Source organism: Cuculus canorus, chromosome 26 (assembly GCF_017976375.1).
Source record: "Cuculus canorus isolate bCucCan1 chromosome 26, bCucCan1.pri, whole genome shotgun sequence".
Taxonomy (NCBI): Eukaryota; Metazoa; Chordata; class Aves; order Cuculiformes; family Cuculidae; genus Cuculus; species Cuculus canorus.
Genome location: NC_071426.1, coordinates 565,409 through 589,766, shown reverse-complemented (window position 1 = coordinate 589,766; position 24,358 = coordinate 565,409). Strand labels below are relative to the sequence as shown.

The 24,358-nt window shown below is 55.4% G+C and overlaps 1 protein-coding gene across 1 annotated transcript; it reads right to left on the bottom strand.

Annotated features, from left to right (window-relative positions):
• Positions 1–756: 756 nt before the first annotated feature.
• On the bottom strand, positions 757–23,138 carry LZTS1 (leucine zipper tumor suppressor 1). The gene is made up of 4 exons (XM_054049601.1): positions 23,006–23,138; positions 6,373–6,860; positions 5,174–5,995; positions 757–3,470 (listed from the first exon to the last, which is right to left on the bottom strand). Exons 2-4 carry the CDS (start codon positions 6,721–6,723, stop codon positions 2,805–2,807), a joined length of 1,839 nt encoding a protein of 612 aa, XP_053905576.1. The 5' UTR covers positions 6,724–6,860; positions 23,006–23,138; the 3' UTR covers positions 757–2,804.
• Between the last annotated feature and the right edge of the window lie 1,220 nt (positions 23,139–24,358).

The following is a 24,358-nucleotide window of genomic DNA, read 5'->3' as shown; positions in this document are numbered from 1 at the left end:
GCAGGAGTGGGACTGGATGGGCTGTGAGGTCCCTTCTGACCCAAATCACTCCATGACTCTATGAGCAGTGTGTTTTGCAGTTTGTTTCCCCCTATTTTCTGCCCCACAACCTCCCTCTTTACCTCCCTCAGTGCTGTTCAGACCTGTGAAACCGCCGGATCCGTGCAGTGTGAACAGAGTCCAAGTTGATTGGTGTTGGGGAAAAACAGCTTAAATAGTCAAAACATGTCCTTGGCTCCATTAAGATGTTTCCTTTCTCTTTCTCTCTCTCTCTCTCTCCCCCTCCATAATTGTTTTTCTCGGCTTTCCTGCCCGTTCCGGGGTTGGTGAACGTTGGGGAGTTGGGGTACACGGGATTGGGATGCAAATTGGTTTTCCACCCCGAGCAGGAGGGCGCAGCCTGCGAGGTGTGGGCTGGGAGAGGTTCCAGGCGGGATTATCGCCTCCTCTCCGATCCCTCGGTGCTCGCCGGAGGCGCGAGGCTGCTTTTCCATGCATGGGTTCTCCCAGCTGCAGAGCAGAGATAACGCCGCTCGCCCACGCAGCAAAGCGCTCGCGGGGCTGGAAACAAACAGGGCCAGGTGGAAGGATGTCCCCAAAGGGGACCTTGGCGTGATAAATAGCTTGTGGCTTGGGATGGGATGTGAGAGGGGAATGGCAAAGCTCTTGCTGGAGATGAAAACCCTCTGGGCGCCAGGAGAGGAGAAATAGGTTTTAAAAAATTTATTTATAAATAAAAACATAAAATTACCAGTAGTTTACATCGGGCACCAGAAAGAACATCCAAAAAAACCTGCAGAAAAATAATTATATGTACAGGCTGAGCCCGGCTTGTGCCGGGAGCGACAGAGCTGCGATGCGGACGGTCACACACAGCGTTGTGCAAAGGCAGCACGGCGACGCCTCCGGGCGATCACATCATACAGCGCTGGCTGGGGGGGACACGGGGGGACGGGGACCTGGGACGGGGCCACGGAGGCTGGCGGGAGAAGGAACAGGGCTGGGAGCTGCGGGATGGGGCAGCCAGGAGGGCTCTGCTCCCCTCGGCACCCCGCGGGTTTGGCACTGGGAAGCTCCTGGTCACCGCGCTCCGGCTCCGATGCGGGGTGCAGAGCCCTCGGTGCGGGGCTGAGTCTTGGATGATGCAGAAAATCCCTTCTGGCCTCGTGCGCTGGGTGCTGGCCTTTAACTCCTGGTCTTCAAATCATCCCTCAGCTGGTCTGGGAAAAGCCTGGCTGACCCCAACCTACAGCTGAGGGGCTGGAACCGGGATCTGAAGTTGGCTTTTCTCCAGCGGACCATGGTTAAGGATTGGCTTGTGCTGTGTGCCGGGACCAGGGCTGTGGGGATGCCCCGGGGTGGCGTGGAGAAGGTGCTCAGGGGCGGGTGCAGAAGGCACAGACCGGTTTCCGTGTGTTGCCTTTCCAGGCTTGGCTGGAGCAGGGTGAGGAACACTTATTTTTGCACAGCTTGGAGCCCTTGGCCAAATTTGCAGCATGGGATTGTGCAAGAATTCCCTCCGCAACCCTGGGATGGGGCTTCACAGGCTGGTGCCCAGCTCGCTCCTGGGTAAACAAACACATTGCAGTAAAAACACCAGTGCAGTGGTGCAAAGGGATCCCAGCTGGAAACCTCCACCCCAGCAAGCTGGATGCCAGCTGATTCCCAGCCGGCCTGTGCCGAGACGTGGAGGGGCAGCAGAGTCACCACCAGTGATGAGCAGCGGAGCCTTGTTATCCGCTTGCTGGTGGCAGGAGTGGAATATTAAGAGCTTGGGTAAGAAACAAAGTGAAAGTGGTTGGTTTGGGCTTTTATCCAGCTCCTGTCGGCCAGATCCCATGGACGTAAGGACACGGGAAGAGATAAGGCAGCCGGGTTTCCCAAGGAGGACGGTCGCAGTGAGGATGTGGGAGCACGTGGGGTCATGGGACAAACGCAACCAGCTCCCCCATCGATTCCTTGGGGCTGGCTGTGGCTTGGAAATTTCTGTTAATCCTTTAAATCCAGTTGCCCATCTGGCAGCTGGAGGAAAGGAACACTGAGTCCTTTTCCATCAGAGCAGGGAATGCTGGGCTCGCCGTGGTTGTGCGGGTCCAGGGAGGAGTGATGTGCTGGTGTGACCATGGCCAAGGGACCGAATGAGTGCAGGGTGGGCTGTGCTCATTAGTGGAAGCTGATTTTGGCAGGGGTGTGGGGGTGTGTGCTTCCTTCCTGAGGCACTACAGCTGCCGAAGGATGGGGAAAGTGGATGTGAAGCCTGCACTGGTGGCCGGAGGTGGCTCCTCACCTGGAGGAAGGTTAAGGAGGTGTGAGAGCAGCACGGTGCCTCCTCTGGGCTGTGGGCAGTGAGTGGCTGGAAATGTTCTGTGGCCGTTTCCTCTTGAAGACAGTGGGAAGGGATGTGGTGTCATGGGATCCCACCAAGCCTGGAGCAGAGCATCCCCTGGGAGTTTTGCATCATCCCATTACCCGATGGGAGATTATTTGCTCAAGTCCTGTTCCCCAACTGCCCCCATCACCGGCTTCTCAGCCCTACAAGGGGACAGAAGGCTGGGGCGAGGGGGAGCTGCTGGCACGTCACCATTGGCACAAGTTGCTTGTTCACCTCTGTAACACGACAGGTACCACCGTGGTGCGATGCGAGGAGGGGAGTGGGGCTGGTGAGCCGGCCGGGCCACCAGCTCTGCTAATAAATACATGGCTCATCTGAACTGTACAAGGCGCGGGCTGAGCTGCGGGGCAGCACTTCTCGCCTGGAAGAGACGCCCACCCCTGAGCTGCAAGGAGGAGAAGGCAGACCTGGCTCAGATCTCGGTGGCAATGATGTCCTCGTAAGGGACGTCGGCGCCGGGTATGTCCAGCTCGATGGGCTCCTTGCCATCTTCCCCCGCAGCGAGCTGCTGGAGCATCTTCTCTAGGTTCTGGTTCCTCTTGTACATGTGCAGGTAGCTCTGCTGCAGCTGCTTCTGGTAGTGAATCACCTTCTCCTTCTCCTCCTTCCATGTCTGCCGCTCATGCTGGAAGCTGGAGGTCATCTGCTCATTGTTGTCCCGCTCAGCCTTCAGCTCTGCCCTCAGCCTCTCCACCTCTCCCTGCAGGACTTGAGCATTGTCCACCATGGCACAGGGCCTGGCCACCTCCCGGGCTTCACTCAGCTGCTCCTTGAGGACGGCAAGCTCTGTCCGCAGGTCCACGATCTCCTGCTCCAGCAGGTTCACCTTCTCCCTCAGCAGCTCGGACTCGTTCTTCTTGCGCTGGAGCTCATTCTCGCACACCTCCAGCTCCATGGCTTTGGTACGCAGGGAGCCCTCCAGGTCCTGGGTCTTCATCTCCAGCCCTTCCATCTTCATCCTCACCTCCTTCAGTTGAGCCTTCAGGCTGAGGATCTCGGTGGTCTTGGTGTTGAGCTCTGTCTGGGACTCCTTCAGCTGCTGCTTCAGGAGGGAGATCTCCCCCGACTTCTGGCACACCTGAAGGGAGGGAAACAGCACCCGAGTCAAGGCTGTGCCTTGGAGAAATCCTGCAGCGCCCATGTTTCCCCGTGCAAGCCGTGCTGGGCACAACCGGCATTTGCTACGTGGAGACCTTAAAATCCTACCCAGGAAAACACCCCAGGATCAGGGGGGCTGGAGAGAACCCCACGTTCTCCATGGATCAACACCCCAGGGGACACAGAGGGCTGCTAGCAAGGAGCTCTGAGCATTTAAGGAGGCGACACTCCTCAGCTGAGGTGTGGACATGAAAGGTGTCAAGGAAGTCTCAATATCCCGTTCAACGCATTTGCCAAAGCCACCACTGATGGTTTGCATGGTCAGTTAAACTCATCGAGCCTGTTTCACACACCCAGAATCACCCACAAAACTGCAGTAGGGAGCAAAGCACGCAAAAAGCTGGGAAGGCTCTGGAGAACAAGTTTTATGAGGAGCAGCTGAGGGACCAGGAGCTGCTCAGCCTGGAGGAAAGGAGGCTGAGGGGAGACCTCATGGCTCTCTGCAGCTCCCAGAAAGCAAGTTGTAGTGCGATGGGTGCTGGTCTCTTCTCTCAAGTGACAAGTGATGAAATGAGGAAATGGCCTCAAGCTGCACCAGGAGAGGGTTTGATTGGATATTAGGAAAGATTTCTTTATGGATAGAGTGGTGAAGCACTGGACCAGGCTGCCCAGGGCAGGCGTGGAGCCTCCATCCCTGGATGGGGTTCAAAGAACACGTAGATGTGACAATTCAGGACATGGTTTAGCAGGCACGGTGGGGTTGGGCCGATGGTTGGACTGGATGAGCTTAGAGGGCTTTTCCGACCTTAATGATTCTGTGATCCTGCTGGAGCCTAAAGCACGGCCGGTACAGCTGCTCCCAGAGACAGCTGTTGGGCTTCAGCATCTGCCTGCGTTTGGTGGGACCCTGCGGCTGGAACTTCAGTAGGGCTTGCGAATAGCCTGGAAAGGTGGCTCAATAACGTACCCTGAGGGCTGGGGAGCATCAGCTTGGGAGCAAATGAAATAGAGACTCTGAAAATGATCTGAGAAATACTCGCGTGCAAGGAAGCGAAGGCGAGCACCTCGCTCCTCCAAGGAAAATAGCTGAGCTTGTCCCCATAGAGCCACAGTGAAATGATATCCGTGTGCGTTATTCAGGCGGGTGAGCTTCTGCGTTCTTCGGCAGTTTAAGCATCTTTGCGCAGCAATACCCAATCAACAGAAAAATTAAGCTTAAGGAGAGAGTGGAAGGCTTTATTGCTCCCTAATAAATGGCCGTACCGAGTCCTGGTAGTTCCTATTTACTCGTGGGAAAGCAGTTTTACTGCTCCTCTGGGGCAGACAGCCTGAAAACCCCGTGCTGGAGGCTGGGAAGTGAAGCTCTTCTAATGACCGGGGGGTTTATGTAGTGGTTGTTTCCTTGTATGATGTGAAGTGCTGAGGGGTTAAGAGGGGCACTGAGTCACTCAATTTTAACTTACAGAGCCTCCACATGACGGACAAGGGCTCTCCTTTAATCTCTATCTCCTACAGCCTGGGCTTTGTTCGTGCACCATCTGCTCTGCTCGGAGCCTCTGTGGTGCTGCCAAATGCAGGTATGGACATAGAGGAGAGCTGTATGCTTTGTTGCCGGTGCCAGAGCTATCACCTTCTGCACATACACTTTGGTAGCCCAAGATGTCTCTTGGTGCTCCCACTTACCTCCCACTGGGTCTCCTCCAGTGCCGGGGCGAAGCTGGTCTTCTCTTTCTCGTAGGACCTCAGCTTGGTCTCCAGCAGGTTTTGCTCTTTCAGGAGATTCTCCAGCTCCTCCCGGAGCTGCTTCTTCTCCTGCTGCAGCTGGAACACATGGAGGTGAAGGACCTGCTGCGTCCGTTGGGTTTTCTGTGAAGTTTGCTTGAGCTTGCTGTTGCATTTCTGCTTGAGGCCCTCCAGCTCTTCCTTGCAGCGACGCTGCTTCTCTTCGTAAGCCTGGCAGGAGCTGAGTTCCTTCTCCTCAAAACTGGACTGAAGCTCCTGTAACTCTCCCTCCCTTTCTAGCAGCTTCTGCTCCAGCTCCTGGATGGTGGACTCATCTGTGGAGATGGGTGAACGGATGCAAGCGGCCTTCTCGGCGGCGTGGTGGTGGGGAGTTTTGCCAGGGTTGAGGATCTTGTTGCCCCCATCAGAGAAGGACATGGCCTTGAGGCTCATCATGTTGCTGTCCTGGATGATGGCACACTGCAAGATGTTGTGGGCTGAGCCTCCGAAGCGGCTGATGGGTCCCATGGGTGTGACGAGGGGGTCGAGCTGGTAGCTGCTGCTGGTGCTGTGCGTGGGGAGGCTGGACATGGAGTTCCTGCCCGAGTCGGACAGACCCCCCGAGCACAGCGCCGGCTTCAACTCCTGCTCTTTGGCTTTGTCTGGGGGATGGAGCTGCTGGGAGAGGTGACCCCCATTCTCTGGGGAAGAGTGGAGGATGGTGCTGGACCGGGGCAGCACTGGCTTGAAGGCGGTGGGTCGCACAGCCGGTTTCTCCGCAGCCTGGGGAGAAGAGCAGAGCCCGTCAGCACCGACCGACACCACATCATCTCTTCTCCCCCATCCCATCTACCCCCAAGGATGAGACCCCCGCGGTGGGGATGTCCTGGGTCTCCACTGAGGGCTGAAAGCTCAGGAGGATGCTGATGGCTAAAACTGGGAGGCAAACGGCATGTTTGGAAATGAAAGGATACGGATCATTGCTGATCCCTGACCCCCTGAGGGTGACCTCAGCACCTCCCTGCTGCCTCTCTCCTCCTGCCTCCTTGGCACCAAGTGGTGCCTCTGAGCCTTCTGGACCAGGACAACCCAGCAGTGGGACCTGCACCTGCTTTGAGGGCACTTAAAATCCCGATAGCACCGGGGATTTCCCTACTAACCACTTCCAGTTGACTGGGAAAAGGCATCAGCTTCTGCGGCGTGGGCGTCCCGAAGTCCATGCCGCTCGTCCCGGCTTGGCCGCCCAGCTCCCCGCCGCCAAGCGAGGTATAGTCCGCTCGGTGGGAGCCGTGCGCCTTCTGGCTGACCTTGATGTAAAAGAAGTCCTCATTCTTGCTGCTTTTGGAGCTGGATTTGTGGCTGGAGTCTTGGGAGAAGCCAAAGCGGAGCAGCCCGTCCGAGTACCTGTTGAGCTTTTTCAGGTGGGATGACTTGCGGAGCTTGTACTGGGAGGCTCGGCAGTGCTTGCTGTGGAAGCTGTGGCCGGAGATGAGGCTACTGACGCTGCCCATGCTGCTCCCGGTCCCGGGGCATGCAGCGAGGGGAGCGGAGCCCGGCTGAACCGTGCGGCAAGGGGTCCGGGCAGCGGGTAGAGCCGGTGGCTGCTGCAATCATAGCAAAGACCTCGCTGCGCCCGTGAGCTGAGAGCCTGCGGGAGGCAAAAGACAAAGAGTGAGGAATAGTGGTTTGGGAAGGGAGTGCAGTGCCGCACCCGTGGTCTGGGCATCAGCACGAGCAGGGCGATTCCTGGTGATATGAGGGTGTAAACACATGCTTTGTGTTTGGGGATGAGCCGGCATCGGCGTTTGAAAGGGCTTGTGTGAAGGCTGCATGTGTGCAATTCCCACACGTGTCTGGGAAAGGGTCAGGGATGTGTGCAGACGAGCTGGTCGGTCCTTGGGTGTGTGCAAAGGGAGAGGGGTGCTTGCTGCCAGCCTAGGGCTGCTCCTCCCCACCCTCCACCAAAGCCCAGGGTGAAGGGAGGTGGCAGATGAGAAAGGCAGAGAAGAGCAGGGCTTTCCCCTGTGTCCCCCAAGAGGTGCCTGTGTCCCCCAGGCTGGCTGGCACCCCCTGCAACACAGCTCTGGGCTGGCTGGGTGCATCCTGCCCTGCATCCCAGGGTTCATCAGGAGCTTTTGGGTATGGTGCACCCAGATGAAACCAGGAGGGTTATGAGCCATGAGAGTCCCTAAAAATAAGGAGGAAGAGGCATCTGTAGTGATCTTTAGGTACCCAATAGGCAAGAATTTCAACAAGTGCCTGTTCCTCTTGCTTGTTCCGTGCTGGATAGATCCCATCTCCCGACAGACGCTGCGAGCCGCAGTCACAACCTCTCCTGCATCATCAGCCTGTCGCTCTCTGATTTCTCTCCAATTTTCATTGCTCCCCTTAACCTGCCTGAAAACGGATGCTGTGAGGCTTAATTACGCTTAATGCCTGTGCAGCACTTAAGAAGATGAGAGGCATTGTGTGTGCCCTAAGTATTGTGATTAAGGTTCAGAGGTATGTGGGGCTGTGCATTAATTCTCTTTGCTGGGAGGGTGGAGGGGGGAAGTGTAAAATGAAATCCCAGCTCCTGGTGGCCTTTGCAATGCTCTGTTCCCAGTGTCAGGGCTATAATAGAGATGCACCTTCCATCTGGATAATTAAAGGGTGAGGTGGTGAGAAGGGGGAAGAGCTGCATGTAGGCAGAAGTTAGTGCATAATCAAAAAGGGCTAAATCCTGTTTGCATGATTCTATCTATGATTCCATGAGACAGGAAACATTTCTGCTCTCTGCTGCAGCAGAACAGCTCAAAACTCTCAGTGTCTGGCTCTGCTCTGGAGCAGCCCTGTGCTGGGCTCCCATCGCCTCAGCAGGGGTAAAATGTGCTCTGGAAGCAGGAGAGGGTTGGTTGGTGGAGGATAAGCAGGCACCGTGCATCCTCGCTGCCTCATCCTCAAGGATTAGAGAGCGGCTCCTATGTTTTTGCCATTCTTCCTCACGTCCTGCCTTACATCTGCTCCAGCGCAGGCTTCTCTGCATCCCAAACAGGGTAACACAAACTCATCCTGCAGCTTTGTTTCCTTTCCCCCCATTCCTTGAGGACCCAGATTGATGAATTGTCAAAGAGAAGTCCCAGAAAGGCAGAATATCCTCTTTAATCCCCAAATCCATTTTGGAGAGATTAAGAGAAGTAAGGGTCAAGGTCTGAACTGCTGCTTCGGATGCTGATATGTTAGAAGTGATCAATGACTTTGGCTTCATTCACTTTTACAGGATAAGAGGCATAATGTGTGCGGAGGGGGAGGAATCGCTGCAGGGAACAGGATAATTGGCACAGGAGGCTGCTCCGCCAGCGTGTGTTCCCGACACCACACTTGTAAGTGCCTGCCGAAGAGAAAAGGCAGTGTCACAGCAGCGGAGCTGCCAACTGTAGCGACAGCATCCCAGAGACAGCGTTTAACGTGTTGCGGGGGGAAAGCAGCCGGTGTATTTGCATCCCCCTATGACAGGGGTGTCAGGGAGGTTCGATGCTTTAAAGCAGCACAGGGCGCATGGACCCCCTGCTCTGGGGATGCCAGGCTGGCTGTCACCGTGGTCAGAACACCATGGATAGACGTGTTCTTGTGGTTTTGGGTGCCTACAGAAGAGAGAAGAAATGTGGGGAGGGAGAGCTGGGACTTTCCAGCCTCTTGGCAGGAGGCGTTTCAATCAATCCCAGCCCTCCTACACATGCCTGAGAGAGGGTTGGGCACGTCTTTCTTCTTCTCTTTTTCCATTTAAAAATGAATGCTTTGAAAGCCGTGGAGGAGTTGGCACTCGGGCACAGTGTTAGCAGAAAGAGAGACTCTAGAGACAGCACAGCTGGAAGCACATTGAGCACAGAATTTTGCTCTAGGTTTGGGGCACCTCCAGAAGAGGGGACCAGAATCATAGAGTCATTGAGGTTGGAAAAGACCTCACAGCTCATCCAGTCCAACCATCAGCCCAACCCACCGTGCCTGCTAAATCATATAGTGAAGTGCCACATCTCTATGTTCTTTGAACCCCTCTAGGGATGCAGACTCCACCACTGCCCTGGGCAGCCTGGTCCAGGGCTTCACCACTCTCTCAGTAAAGAGATTTTTCCTAATATCCAGTCTAAACCTCCCCTGGCACAACTTGAGGCCATTTCCTTTCATCCTGTCTCTTTTTCCTTGGGAGCAGAGCCCAGCACCCACCCCACCACAACCTCCTTTCTGGGAGCTGCAGAGGGTGATGAGGTCTCCCCTCAGCCTCCTCTTCTCCAGGATAGACAATCCCAGGTCCCTCAGCTCTCCTCATAAGGCTTGTTCTCCAGCCCCTTCCCCCAGCTCTGTTCCATGCTCCAGACGTGCTCCAGCCCCTCAATGTCCTTCTTGTAGTGAGGGGCCCAAAACTGAACTGAGGATTTAAAGTACAGCCTCACCAGTTCCGAACTTGTCCCCCTTCCTTGTTGAGGCTCTGGGGCACATGCTTGCATCTTCCTCTGTGTCAAACCCAGTGACAGCGTGATCCTTGAGGGCGCTGCCTCACTTTGCTGAGCCAAACAAAACCCAGTCCTTATGTACATACATATATATTTAGCTAGATGTATATTTTAAGGGGTTTTTGCATGCTTGGCAACAGCTACAGTTTGAGTGGGCTTAGGCATATTGCAAAGTGCAAAAAATAGATGTACGTGAGGGTGCAGGGTCTGAAAATGCCCTGGTACTGGTGGGTGCCCCAGTCTGTGGGGAGAGATCATAGAATAGTTTGGGTTGGAAGGGACCTTAAAGATCATCGAGTTCCACTCCCTGCTATGGGCAGGGACACCTCCCACTGGACCAGGGGCTCCAAGCCCCATCCAACCTGGTCTTGAACACCTCCAGGGATGGGAGAGCCACAACCTCCCTTGGCAACCTGCTCCAGTGTCTCACCACTCTTGTGGTGAAGAAATTCTTCCTAACGACCAATCTAAATGAGATGCAGGAGGCTGGTGCGTGCCTGGGTGAGCAGGGCTGCGTGGCACCGTGCTACGTCCCTGGGTTGTAGGCACAAGCTCACGCCGTGGTGAGCAGTGCAGGCAGCCTGGATAGAGTGTAGGTATATCGTGGTGGACCTGTGAGGGGGCATGCTGTCTGTTCTGGGTCCTCGTGTGTGTGATGGTGATGCCACTGTCCCAGCCCATCTCTGTCGCTGAAGCCGAATGCTGCAGCCCCCAGCCTCGCCTGGCGCTAAATGCGATTACTTTGAGACCTGCTTTGTGCTGTCACTCACCAATTAATGAGGACAGAAAGCCAGAAAAGACACAAGCCTTTCCCTCTTGCTCTGCTGCCTCTGGTAAATGAGCCTCTCAAAAGCTCTTTTGTCACTGTGGAGGGGACGATGGCACAAGCCCCGTGTCGGGCGGACCCCTAGGATGACGCTGTGCCAAGGGCACTGCCTGCACTCCTTGACCCTTTTGGGGCTTCACGGGGCTGTTAACAAAACCCATTGAGGTGGAGCAGTGAGCGGGAGGGCTCGGGAGCCCGGTGGTGATCACCCAGGGGATGGAATCCCAATAACCCCACGGGCTAAAGTCACAGGATTGGGGTGGAACGCTTAGATGAACCCACTCTTGGTTTTGCAGAAGCAGAGGGGAAAAAATGAATGGCATCTCACATTGATCAAAGTCGTGCCTACCCCGCAATCGCACGTGGGAGAGCTCTCCCGGTCGCCTCCTTTCTGACTGGGCTGCAGGAATTTAATCTTATCTCCTTGCAGCACAGTTTCTTTGAAGCCTTTCACTCTTCCTTGCACCCTTTTCACAGGCAGTCCCTTTCTCCCTGCCTTCCCCAGAAAGGGCATCTTAGCAAGAGCCTTCGTCTCCTTCCAGGCTTCGCGGTGTTACTCTGCCCCTGCTGATCCTGTTCTTCTCCCCTTGCGATGCAAACGCTTTCTTCTCTCCTGCGCTCTCTCGCCTACTCTTTTTTCCTCTTGAATTATTATTCATCATTTCTGTGCAGATGCGTGCCCACACGTTTGGGTGTTTGTTGGGAGATGCAGAGATAATAGAGGAGCAGCAGCAGCTGCCTCCTTCCTCTTTCCCTTGATCGCTGCCGGGTGATGTGTGATGCACCCCTGGTTTATGCAGCGATCTCGGTCTTTGAGACAGCAAGAATGTGGCCCCAGGGGAAAATATGGACATTTCCCTGGTAAAAAGACCCACTTGTGCTACCTGGAGCACCTGATTTACGTTTTAATGAAGGCAATGGCTTAATCCAAACCTTGGGAGTGCAGCAATCCCACTGAGCTGGATTTGGGACTGGCAATCAAAACAGAGTTCTGATTTCAGGACCCTTCTGTCCAGGACAGAAAGGGGCTCCAAGAAAGCTGGGATGGGGCTCTTGGCTCTTGATCGGGGAGGGCAGGGAGAGGATAAGGGAGAATGGTTTTCAGCTGAGAGAGGGGAGATTGAGATGAGATCTTAGAGAGAAATGTTTTGCTGTGAGGGTGGGGAGGCCCTGGCCCAGGTTGCCCAGAGCAGTGGTGGCTGCCCCATCCCTGGAGGGGTTCCAGGCCAGGTTGGATGGGGTTTGGAGCCCCTGATCCAGTGGAAGGTGTCCCTGCCCATGGCAGGAGGTGGAACTGGATGGGCTTTGCGGTCCCTTCCAAGCCAAACTATTCTAGGATGATTTCTTCCTCTGTAAGCAATAGAGTTAATTTCACAGTGACCCCAAGCCATTCTATGACCTCCAACCACTAACGAACACCAGGCCAATGAGATGGACCCTCCTTGGGCTGCACAAGCCTGTCTTTGCTCAGACTTATGAGCTCAGCCTGCTCTCCCTATGCCCAGCTGGTACGGTGCTCTCCAAAACCTGCTCATTTTTTGTCTCCAAAGAAATGGCAGCAGTAGGGCTTGGAGAGCCCCATCACTGGAGCTGACCTTGCTCCCACCCTGTAATCTTCCCCCTAATCGTGCTAATGGAGATGAATTCAAACACCGCCCAGGCAGACGCCTTCCTTGTGGTGTTCAATTGTGGCTCGATGCGGCGAAGGGCCCCATTACAAGGCTTTCATTCACTCTAATTCATTGTCTCCCACTCATTCATTGACATTCATTGGGATCATTTTGATCGGAGGCAGGGAGTGAATTGAGTCCGGGACTCACAAAGCGGCGCACCATGTGTTCTGCCCTGATTTGCCATTAGTGAAGGGGGACACTCCAGATGAAGAATAACCAGCCTCAATTACATGTTACATCCACTAAGAGCCCAAGAGTCCATCACAGTTAATGTTGTTTCAATGAACACTAAGAGAATTCACACCCGCTGGCTGGTGCTCGTTAGAGGAGCCAGCAGTGGCGTTGGCAAGGAGCTGGGTGGGCTCCGTGCCAGCGCAGCAGTAGGAGACTGTGCCACGTCTCTGCCCGTGTCCCCTAGCAGCTGGGCTCTTACGACCGGTGATCCTGCTGCAGGCCCTGGACGTGAAGGTGCAATTGCTTAACGGTGGAAAGAAAGCAACAAAAGGCGATCTGTGTCTGTTTTGAAGCCCATCGGCAGCACCGAGCACTGCCTCTTTGCACCCAGTTTCTCCAGGAGGGTGACTCCGGTCAAAGGCTCTTATGTTGCCACACCAGAAGGATGGGATGTCATCCAGAGGGACCTGGACAGGCTGGAGAAGTGGGGCTGTGAGAACCTCAGGAGGTTCAACAAGGCCAAGTGTAAGGTCCTGCACCTGGGTCAATCCTCAATTCAGTACAGGGTAGGGGATGATGTGATCGAGAGCAGCCCTGCAGAGAAGGACTTGGGGGGTTCTGGTCGATGAGAAGCTCGACACGAGCCAGCAACATGTGCTCGCAGCCCAGAAACCAACTGTGTCCTGGGCTGCATCCAAAGCAGTGTGGCCAGCAGGGAGGGATGGGATTCTGCCCCTCTATTCCTCTCTTGTGAGACTCATCTGGAGGATTGTGTCCAGTTCTGGAACCCTCAATGTAAGAAGGAGATGGAGCTGTTGGAACGGGTCCAGAGGAGGTTACAAGGATGATCCGAGAGCTGGAGAATCTCCCATCTGAGGACAGGCTGAGAGAGTTGGGGTTGTTCAGCCTGGAGAAGAGAAGGCTCTGGGGAGACCTTATAGAGTCCTTCCAGTACCTGAAGGGGCTCCAGGAAGGGTGGAGAGCGGCTGTTCATAAAGGCTTGTGGGGATAGGATGAGAGGGAACGGGGACAAACTGGAAAGCAGCAGATTTAGACCGCTTAGGAAGAATTTCTTCGCCATGAGAGTGGTGAGACACTGGAACAGATTGCCAAGGGAAGTGGTGGCTGCCCCATCCCTGGAGGTGTTCAAGGCCAGGTTGGATGAGCCTTGGAGCCCCTGATCCAGTGGGATGTCCCTGCCCATGGCAAGGGGGTTGGAACTCAATGATCTTTAAGGTTCCTTCCAACCTAAACTATTTTGTGATTCTATGATTCCCTTCCTCCTGGCAGCCCTGCTGGAAAAGCCAAAAATCAACACCGAATTCAGCATCACAGAATCATCAAGGTTGGAAAAGACCTCTAAGGTAATCAAGTCCAACTGTCAGCTCAACACATGCCTACAGCTTTGGAAAGAGTCTGAAGGAGCTCTGTACACCTCTCTTCCACCCATTGAGCAACCGAGGCACCAACCCTGACCAGGGGTGAGTCAATGAGTGGCTTTAATAGGAGAGCAGGGCAAAACCATCCACGTGGTGATGTAGGCAGCACTGAGGGCTTGAGCTATGTTTGGGGAAGACAGTACTGGAATAAGAGGAATTTCTCAAATTAACAATGAATCATACTGGAAGAGCAAGCTTTAGAGGGTATCGGCTCAACACCCGCGCTGCCCTGCCCACTGCCATGCCGTCTGGTCTGTCCACAGCGTTTTCCTGTGTGGGAGCCTCGGCTGAGTGGGGAGAGGCTCCTGTCCCTGCCTGGAGACAATTGCTCAACCCACAGAAAATTGGTGTAAGTCAGCAAAGTCCCATGATTTTCAACATCTGCGTTTCTGCAGAGCCTTGTGCTTTCCCTCCAGCAAATGCTTACTGGACGGTTAACCCGAGCACAAAGTATTAGCACCAGCAAATACTGGGGGTAGTGAATATATTATCCTCTCTGTCTCCCTGTCCTCAGAGGGATCTCTTAGAAGTGAGACACTTGTTGCTGGTGGCTGAAAGGCTGCAACCTCAGCCAATAGCCCTTTATTCCCAGGAAAAGAAGGTGTTTGCCCTGGCCTGCGGGGAGTTACAAGTCCAGAGATGAGCAAAATGAACCGGGCTGGGGCAGCGTAACCGGTCCTCGGGCTCGCCAGGTCACCATATAATGCAGTGATGGGGGACGAACCATCACCTGCTTAACCTGCTCCCACCTGCAGCCCGGCCAGTGGTCAGGGATGGGATGGTGTCACTAAAATAAGGCTGCACCGGGAAGTGGGTGCTCCCTGGCCAGCCTTTGGGCATCACTCATGCCAACTTGGGTGAGACAGGGCTGTTTACAGAGCCAGCACGTGTGTCTGTGCACAGAGCGATGAGAGATTTCTGGTGCCGAAACGCCTCGGCTCTCCCCCGCACAGCTGCGGCTTGTGTTTAATAGCTTCACAGGCAAGGAAATCCAAACAGAGTTATCGGGAGCTGAGCTTGAGACAGTCCCAGCCTCCCTCCTACTGTCCTGTACTGTCCGACCTTGGGAGGGGCTGTTCCCAAGAGGAGCAGATCCCATGTGATGCCGTCCCCTCGCTGGATGCAAGCACAGCAACAGCAGCGCGTCATGGGAATATTCTGGCACTGCTGTGGGAGCCTGGTCCTCCATGTTATTGCAACTGTGGCTGGTCTATAGCTCTTTTTTTATGCCCCCAATGCCATAGATAGAATCATAGTCATGGAATGGTTTGGACTGGAAGGGACCTCAAAGCCCATCCAGTTCCACCCCTGCCATGGGCAGGGATACCTCCCACTGGATCAGGGGCTCCAAGCCCCATTCGGCCTGGCCTTCAACACCTCCAGGGATGGGGCAGCCACCATCTCCCTGCCCTCCCTGATCCAGAGCTCCTCCCCAGCTCTCCTGGAGCCCCTTTCAGCACTGGAAGCTGCTCTAAGGTCTCCCTGGAGCCTTCTCTTCTCCAGGCTGAACAACTCCAACCCTCTCAACCTGTCCTCGTACAGGAGGTTCTCCAGTCCTCAGATCATGTCCGTGGCCTCCTCTGGACTCTGTCCAACAGCTCCATGTACTTCCTGTGCTGAGGACTCCAGAACTGGACACAGGGCTCCGTGTAGGGTCTCACCAGAGTAGAGCAGAGGAGCTGAATCCCCTTCCATGCCCTGCTGGTCCCACTGCTCTGGATGCAAGTAACCCTCAGTCCTACCCGTGACATCCCCAGCTCTGGAGCCTAAATGCTTTCTCACTGTCTTTTAGGTTAAATACCCCTCCAGCTCCCAACCTTCACATGACCACATATGAAGACGCCCAACCTGTGCCACCCAGAAGTACCAGGACCTCCTCACCGCTTCCTCCCCTCTCCTGCCAGCAGCCTCGCGTCACACGGACTTTGGAGCTCAGCAGTGATTCAACAGCTCAGCACCCACACAAGTCATCTCAGTCATGCTCCTGCTACAAAGGAAATGTTGGTATGAGACATAGTTAAATATTCCTGGAGTGGAGAGAAAGATCTTGTCAGCTTGCTTAATTCCTAAGAGCATCTGGCTTTTCCCACTAATGAGCAACTAATACTGCAATTAAAGCCCTGCTAACTGGAAACTCAGAAATGCTTTTGTCCCTGCTTTGGTCTTTCGCAGGTCTGAGGACTTGCTGGGGCTGTGGCAGGCACACCTGGACGGCGATGCCGCGCTGGGGAGCGGCCACCACCTCTAGGGTGGACGGTTGCCACCTCTCCTGTGACAGGTACAGTGGGAACAGCTGTGTCAGAGCTGTACCATGGCTCTCAGGCCACCAGCATCTGCTCCACCGTAGCTCTCGGGCCACCAGCACCCTCTCAGGCTGCTTGCAGGACCTCTCTCTTAATGGGTTTGAGTTTCAGAGAGGTTTTGCAGCCTTGGGATGTTCGTAGGGAGAGGATCGAGAAGATCCTACTCCCGGGGAGGACCTTGCAGAAGGTACCATCCATGGCAGCCCGCTTCCCTGCAGGTGGAAAAGGACCTCTCCTTCCCTCGGAGGAGGGCGAGGCAGCCCTTGCATCCTTACACGGGCTGGGTATTTTGGGAACCGTCTGGAGCTAGCAGCTGGTGCTGGGGTGGGTGACAGCTGAGCACGGCTTTCACTTGGGATCTGTGAGGCCCCTTCTCGCGCATCTATTTCCGACCCTGTAAAACACAATCTGCCAGGGTGCGAGCATGGCGGGGGGGCATCCTAAAAAGCTGGTTGCAAGGGATCAGCTTGTGCTAGATGCTGGCAGCTCAGCGTCTCCATACACCTCACAGGTGCTTCTGAGTATGGGAAGTTGTCCTTTCATTCCCACCTGTGCAGCACCAACATGCTGAGGTCTGTGTCTCATGGTAACCAGCAGAGCTGGAGCCCAGCGGGTGAGGTTTGGTGTCCTAGCATCTCCCGCACGCTTTCTCTAGGGTCTAAGTGATGGAAAAGGTCTGCCTGTCCAGTTAAAAATAGCAAGAACTTCATGTAACATGAGAAGAGCTCTAAATACTTTTCATCCCAGCTTTCCGCTTCCACAGGCTTTGCACATGGCTTCCTCTGTCCTAATTATGGATAAAACTGTAATGAGGGACAGCGAGATCGTTTCCCCCAGGTTATGACAGGATGGTAGCACTAAGGGTGTCTTCTACAGGCCAGCCCCTCCCCAGGCACCAGGAAATACCTGGACAAAGGCTCTTTCTGCTGCAAAACTCCCACAAGAGCTTATAGGGCAGAAGCATCCTCTTCGTGTACAGGGAAAATTTAGAAGTGGAGCTGCAGGCTGCCATGGAGACAGAGCTCTGTTTGCAATCTTCTCGCCTTTTATTGTCTCTCCTCCTCTCCCAAGCAGTTGAAAAGCAGCCAGGAGCATGGCCTGTGCTGTCTCCCATGCTCCTGCTGACCACGACTGCCCAGCCCACCATCCCTGGCTGCATGCAAGTGCTTAGGAAGCCCAGCTGGGTCTCCTCTCTGGTCCTTCACCTCCTGGAGCCTTTTGGTACCTCTTTGGTATATTTGGGTTCACAAAGCTAATCTGCGCTGCTTTTCTCTCAGCCTCGCTGGGTTCACGTGCAACAGGAGCACTGTCAGAGTGTGAGGACCCATTATCTGCTCTTCCTTGCTCTTTCCTCACTGGCAATGGCCAGGTAGCAGAGGGTATGAGCAGCCCGAGGCTGAGACAGGGCTGGTTCTCTTGGGATGTGCTCCTAAAGCCATAGGCCTGTGGCAGTGGGAAGCTCTGGCTGCTCCTCTAAGAAACAGGAGGGGAAATAACTGACCCTGGCAGCAGCTGAAAAACCTCAATCTCTGTCTTAGTAGTGACTTAGGAGAGAAAGAATTTCTCTGAGGCAGGACCTAAAGATCTTCAGCCAAGTAAACTTCTCCGTGTCAAGCCTATGCTTGGCTTCACAGCATCTGAGCTCCAAAACCAAGTTGTGTGTTATTTCTACGCTCTTCTTCCTTGTTTGTGATACCAGTTATGCTGTGGTTTGTCTCACTGCTGGGTATTTTTGTACCCTGCATGATGCTCATCCAAGTCGCGGCTGAGAAAAGGCAACTTCTGCGTGTTTGGGAAGAGCCAATCTCAGTCCTTGCTGTGTAAAGCATCTGCTGCGCTGCCCCTGTCTTCTCATCCTTCAGCTCTTGCTTTCCAGCATGTTACACATCCCCACCCCTGCTCTGCTCAATCAGGCTTCAACGCAGCAGCCACGGAAGGGGAAAAAGACAATTCCAGTTGCCACTCCTCCTCTTCTTTTTCAAACACCCCTTTAATGCCTGGCTGCCAAATGGAGCACTTCTCTCAAAAGAGAAAGTTGCAAGGAATATTCAATTAACCACTAAAGGAGATCACCCATAACTGCCTTACAGAGATGTCATTTAATTGTTCAAGGAAATAAGCACGGGCACTTGTGTTTCGGAGGAGCATCTCTGTTGAGGTGGTTCTGGGTTTGCTGCCGTTACCACTGATGTCTTGCTAAAAGGCAATTCAATATCTAAATGTTTCTTCGGACTTGGTTTCTGAACTAGAACCTCTGCCATAATTCTCTTTGCTCAGGCAAGATGGCAAGTGGCCAAATCCATCCCTTCTGCATCCAGGAAACCTCGATAAACCGCTCTTGGGAATTGTCACTACTGGCAAATAGCTCTGTGCCATTGCATGATGGCAAGTTAAGAGAATCATAGTATCACGGAATGGTTTGGGTTGGAAGGGACCTTAGAGCCCATCCAGTTCCACCCCCTGCCATGGGCAGGGACACCTCCCACCAGACCAAGCACCCAGCTGCAGCCTCTCCAGCTCTCTGACCCGGGCACTGCCAATGCCCCATGGGGGAGAGATGCTCTATTTTCCAAAAGTCATAGGCTCAGGAGATAAAGATCTTTAATAAATGCTTAAAAATCCTCTTATTCTAAGGGGGAAGAGTGTGCACATGCATTGCTACCCTCTGCTGGAAGGAGCTGGCTTTCACAGAGGCCTCCCATTGCTAAGGAGACAATGGAGACAGACCTTTCAGCTCGAGAGGAAAACTTCTGTGTGTGAGGAAGAGGAAGGTCTGAACCGGAGCGCTGCTGTGGAGAGGAGCTGGTTGCAAAGTGATGCAGGGTTGGCATTGGCTCCTGCAGCTCTGCAGTAACCCCAGCACTGTTTGTGTCCTTCTTCCTCTAGATTTTGCTCTCCAAAACCAGGCAGTGGCCACAGAATGGTTTGGGTTGGAAGGGACCTCAAAGCCCATAGAGTTTCTCCCACTGCTGCCGTGTGTGCACACGCTCAGGGCTTCCTAGAAACAATTTGTCAAGCTCAAGGCAGGGAGGGGGGCTTTTCTTAATATGAGAAAGCATAAAAACCCACTAGTAGGAAACAATCTGTGTAGGAAAGACTCTGTGACCCACGTGCCAAACCTTTGTACATTCCCTGCTATTTTTAACTAATCCCTAATGGCAACCGTCCACGTCGGTCCTGCCCACTCCTGCACCACTGCTCTCCCTGACCTGAGGGCTGTGAGCTCCACTTCTCCTCTCTGCATCCTGCCTCCTGCCGTCCCTGCCCGCAGAGGGGATCTCTGCACCTCACACCTCCAGGAGTCCTGCGAAAAAAACACCACAGCAAACCCAAGGGCAGACGGTAAACACAGAACATCCAATAAATTACGATGGGTAGGGGGGGACTTTTAAGACCTCCCAAGAGAAAGAAATATTTCAAAACACAAATCCAAGTCAGTGGTAGGTGGACAAGGAAAAAAAGCTTCCAACTTTCCCATCGGTGCTAAGCTTTTCCTAAGTGCTGGAGGGTTAAGGTCTCATGCCTTGGGGTGAAGAGACGGTTAAGGTCTCACGCTTTGGAGTGAAGAGATGGAGGGTTAAGGTCTCACACCTTGGGGTCCAGGGATGAAGGGTTAAGGTCTCACACCTTGAGGTGCAGGCGTGGAGGGTTAAGGTCTCACACCTTGGGGTGAAGAGAGAAAGGGTTAAAGTCTCATGCCTCAGGGTCCAGGGATGGAGGGTTACGGTCTCCAGCCTTGGGGTGAAGAGATGGAGGGTGCAGGGATGGACAGCACTGCCCAAGAAAAGCCCATATGGCCCCGTGACGGAGCAGTACAGGGTCCCGGTCCCGTCTGTGTTGCTTCAAGGAGTGGTTATAGCACCCGTCTTCTGCAAGGGCTGCAGCGCTACTATCTTTTCACACTTGTCCACGCAGCTCCTTGCACCACAGGCTGTGAGCTCTGCTGGGCTGTCTGTGGGTCACTGAGCATCCCAAGAAGCGAGTCCGGAGCTCAGCTCTCGCAGTCAGAGATGGGAATGAGTTTTTGAATGGTCTCAAGGAACACAGGCATGCGATCCAGCCCTCCGCGGAGTGCAGAGGCTGCTCCGTGGCTGCCCACCTCTCTGCATGCCACGGATACCTCACCTGAGCATGAGCTGAGCATGACTGTACCTGCCCGCAGCAAAGCAGAGGCCTTCAAAGAGGGGAAAACAGTGATTTAGGGCTAAGGATATCATCAGAGCAAGGGATGCAGGAGGCGCGGGACGGGAGAGCAGCAGCAGCTCACTCAAGCAGCATCACTGGCTCTGCAATGCTCCTTCTGCAAGGGCTGGGCTGGCTCTGGTGCCATGGTCCTTCTGTCCAAGCCTGAAGTGGGAGTCTGCTCCGTGCACCCTCAGCACAAGAAGCCTGCCCTGGAAGTCCCTACACCCACTTCTGTGGCTCTAAGGGAGCTGGCTTTTCTTGAAATCTCATTTTCCTGCCTTGAGTTTCACATCGATTTGCCTCCCACTGCTCCGCAGCGCTGCCTGCCAGGGAAGAGTGACTAAGGGGTGGGTGGAAAAGAACAACTCAAGACCAATTTAGCAGCCTGTGGTGTCAAGAAGAGGGGGTCACCTGGGGAGCAGGAGGGGCACCGGCACAGCTGGGGGCTCCGAGGGCGAGGGAGCTGTCACGGCTGCGAGCACAGCCCCTCGAGCATGTGTGCGCCACGGAGCTGTGGCTGGAGGCCTGGCAGGGAGCTGAGAGCATCCCCCGTAGCGTGCGATTGTATTCCTGAGTGCACTTTTGCAGCTGCCATTAATTGCCCCCACCGCTGAGTGCACCGATGATTTTGCACTTACAATTCTTTGTCCCACTGATTAACGGCCCTGGATATTAATTGCATGAGTGATATGACAGAATGGCTAACGGGGGGCTCTGCAGACCTCGCAAAAGCCCGGCTGCAGGCAAAGGGGTGAGCTAGGAAGGTTGGAACAGTGCGACACAGAGGGGCTCGGGGTGATGGGGTGCGGCGGTGCATGGCCATGACTGGTGTGGGAGGCTGGAGCCAGGCTCTGCCCTGGCAACGATTTCAAAGGAAGGTTAATCAGCGTCTGGAGTGATGCTATCAGGAAGATAGATAGCGGAGACTCACGAGGACTTTTTTTTTCCTGCTTGTATTCCACTTGCTGCAGCCTTCAGTGAGGAAAGCAAGCTCTCGGGAGGAATTTGGGCAGCCAAGGTAGCTGCTGCAGAAATGCAAGCCTGCTTGGGGAAAATGGTTTGGGTTGCTGGTCCCTCTGCTGAGAGCACAGAGTCACAAGTGTAAGGAGTTTGCAGGCCTCAGCTCATTTGTGAACACAGGAGAAGAGAGAAGCCCCCTGGGTGCTGCTCTGCTGGGTCAGCCTTAGCTTGACAGTGGGAACCAAATACTTGGGGAGAAAGGGGTTTGTAGCAGGGATGCAGCTGGGATCAAGGTATGTGGGTACGGCTGCGTGTGGCAATCAGGGCTGGGTGAGAGATGTCAGGGCTCCCCCCCAGTCCTGGGCCAACTTCTCTGTGTGGAAGCCTCCTTCCACCCAACTAGGAACCTGGACCCATGACCAACTGTAAGAAAAAGTGAGGTGCAAACTACTCATCAAAGAAAGGAGCATCGTGCACGGAGCCTGGGACCTGGATCCGCGCTTGTTCCCCACCAGAGTCAGCAGCTGCCAGCTGTGCAGATCTGGCACCGCCTGCAGAGCATCAGCAGGGTGAGAAGTGACAGCCCGGAGCTGACTTGTGCCACAGCAACGCTCCTTAACATCTCCTTTTAAAAGCAGAGGTTAATCCCTGGGTTTCCAAGCCCTGGGCAGACACCCCAAGAGCTGTGCACCCTCCCGTCCGCAGGGACTTTTCCCCCATGCACATACGTGTGTGCACAAACCGGCGCAGCCCGCACAGCGCACACCGAGGCGAGCATCCACTAACCCGCCCGACCGCGTGCGTGTGCACCCAGGGAAAGGCTAAAACACCTTCAACGCAACCCTACCTGGCCGCACACTCACAGATCGCAGTAATATTTGCACACAGAGGTACCCGATGCCCACGCAAGGCTCCGTGCTCGCTAATCCCCTTCCACCCACTCTGCCCACCCCCTTGCTGCCCAACCTACCCCACGCACACAGGCAACGGGGGCAAATAATTCCCTCCTCAGGCAGGCAGCCCCTTTCCCGAGGATGGCTCAATCAAACCAAAGGCGTCTGCTCCTTCCTTTCTCTTCCCAGGGAGTTTGGGGGCTGCGTAACCAGAAGCAGCCCGAACCAAGGTGCTGAACACGCAGAATTCTCTCACTGCCTTGAGAAGAAGTTTTCCAGACTTCAGAGGGAAGCGGAAAAGACGGAGCTGAGCCCGGTGGGAGCTGGCGGAGGGCTGAGGAGCGGGGGATGCGCTCCATCGGAGCTGCTCTGCGCGGCACCGGCTCACACCTCGTGCCCCTGGGCTGGGCTGTGTCCCGGGAGAGGGATGGATACGGCTGTGTCCCGGGAGAGGGATGGGTCCGGCTGTGTCCCGGGAGAGGCACGGGTCCGGCTGTGTCCCGGGAGAGGCACGGGTCCGGCTGTGTCCCGGGAGAGGGATGGGTACGACGGATTCCAGGGAGAAGGCGCGGGTCTACCCGTATCCCAGGGTAGGCACAGATCCGGCTGTGTCCCGGGAAAGGGACGGATCCGGCTGTGTCCCGGGAGAGGCACAGAACCGGATGTATCCCGGGAAAGGGATGGATTCGGCTGTCTCCCGGGAAGGGCACGGGTCTGCCCGTCTCCGCCGGGCAACGCGCTGCCCTCCGTCCCGTTTCACCCCAAAACGCCGCTCCAGCCCCCCTCGGGGCGCCCCCCCGGCGCAGAGCAGCCCCCCCCCCCTTCCCCCCGGCCGCGGGGATTCTCCCACCTCGGGTGTCCGCGGGCTCTGGGGCGTCGCAGCGCTGCGGCTCCCGGGGCGCTCCCGGCAGCAGCATCCCCGGCGGGAGGAGGAGGAGGAGCCGCAGCCCCGCGCCGCCCCCCGCAGCCCCCGGCCTTTGTGTCCCGCTCCCCGCAGCCCTCCCCCGCCCGCCCCGGCCCCCATCCCCGCCCCCTCCGCACCCCCAGGGCTCGGGGGAAGGGGGCGTTCCTTTCCTCGCTCGGGGACGGGGCGGATGCTGGAGGAGGCGGAAAGGTGAGAGATGCTTCGAGTAAATGCAGCCGGACTTGGAGCATCGGTGCATCTGATCCTGCCCGGCACCGGGATTCGGTTCGGTTCCTGCCCGGCACTGGGATCAGTTCAACCCCTGCCTGGAAATCGGATTCTCTTTGACCCCTACCCGGCACTGGGATCGGTTTGACCCCCTCCCTGGCTTTGGGATCAGTTTGACCCCTTCCCTGGCTTTGGGATCAGTTTGACCCCTTCCCTGGCTTTGGGATCAGTTTGGCCCCTGCCCGGCCCTGGGATCAGTTTGACCCCTTCCCTGGCTTTGGGATCAGTTTGACCCCCTCCCTGGCTTTGGGATCAGTTTGGCCCCTGCCCGGCACTGGGATCAGTTTGACCCCTTCCCTGGCTTTGGGATCAGTTTGACCCCTTCCCTGGCTTTGGGATCAGTTTGGCCCCCTCCCTGGCTTTGGGATCAGTTTGGCCCCTGCCCGGCACTGGGATTGGTTTGGCCCCTTGGAAAGCTCTTCAGGAACAGAGCCGAGAGCCCAGGGGAAGCAGCCAGCAGCGAGGGAGCTCGTCCAGCTGGGAAGGCTGAAGTTCCTGTTTTGCTTGGTTTGGTGCAAGGACTTGAAGCCGAGTCACCAGTATCCCCAGTATGGGATGAGCAGCGGGCTGGGGTGTGTCTCTCATGCCACAACTAGTCCTCACGGTAGGAATAAGGCCATGTTGCTCAGGCCTCTGACCACGGGGAGCTGAAGTGATGGCAAGAGCCTCCGTGTAGATGAGGAAACTGAGGCACGGCTCCAGCTACAACAGGCACAAAGCCAGCGGCGCTGTCAGGTGTCAGCACAGGAATTTTGCTCATGCTGGTGCTCAATTAAGTGGCTTTAGCTCTATGAACAAGCCACCCTCTTTGGCTGCTCCACTGTGAGTGCCCATGTGCATCCAGAAAGGCAGAAAAATACAGGATGAGGGGGAGCTGAGCCGCAGCAGCGCCTGCACGGGCGGCTGCTCCCATTCTGGCTCCTGAGCTGCTGAACCCAGCAAGATAGTGCTCTGTGCACACAGCGCTGCCTTCAGGTACCGGAAACATCTCAAAAGCAGGAGATTGAGGAC

Bases quoted from the DNA above. Each gene is read 5' to 3' on its own strand.
- LZTS1 (XM_054049601.1), bottom strand. From the start codon at position 6,723: ATGGGCAGCGTCAGTAGCCTCATCTCCGGCCACAGCTTCCACAGCAAG. The intron at 5,996-6,372 runs GTTAGTAGGGAA...TCTTCTCCCCAG, and splicing joins TTCCCAGTCAACTGGAAGTG to GCTGCGGAGAAACCGGCTGT. The intron at 3,471-5,173 runs GTAAGTGGGAGC...CCCTCCCTTCAG, and splicing joins TGGAGGAGACCCAGTGGGAG to GTGTGCCAGAAGTCGGGGGA.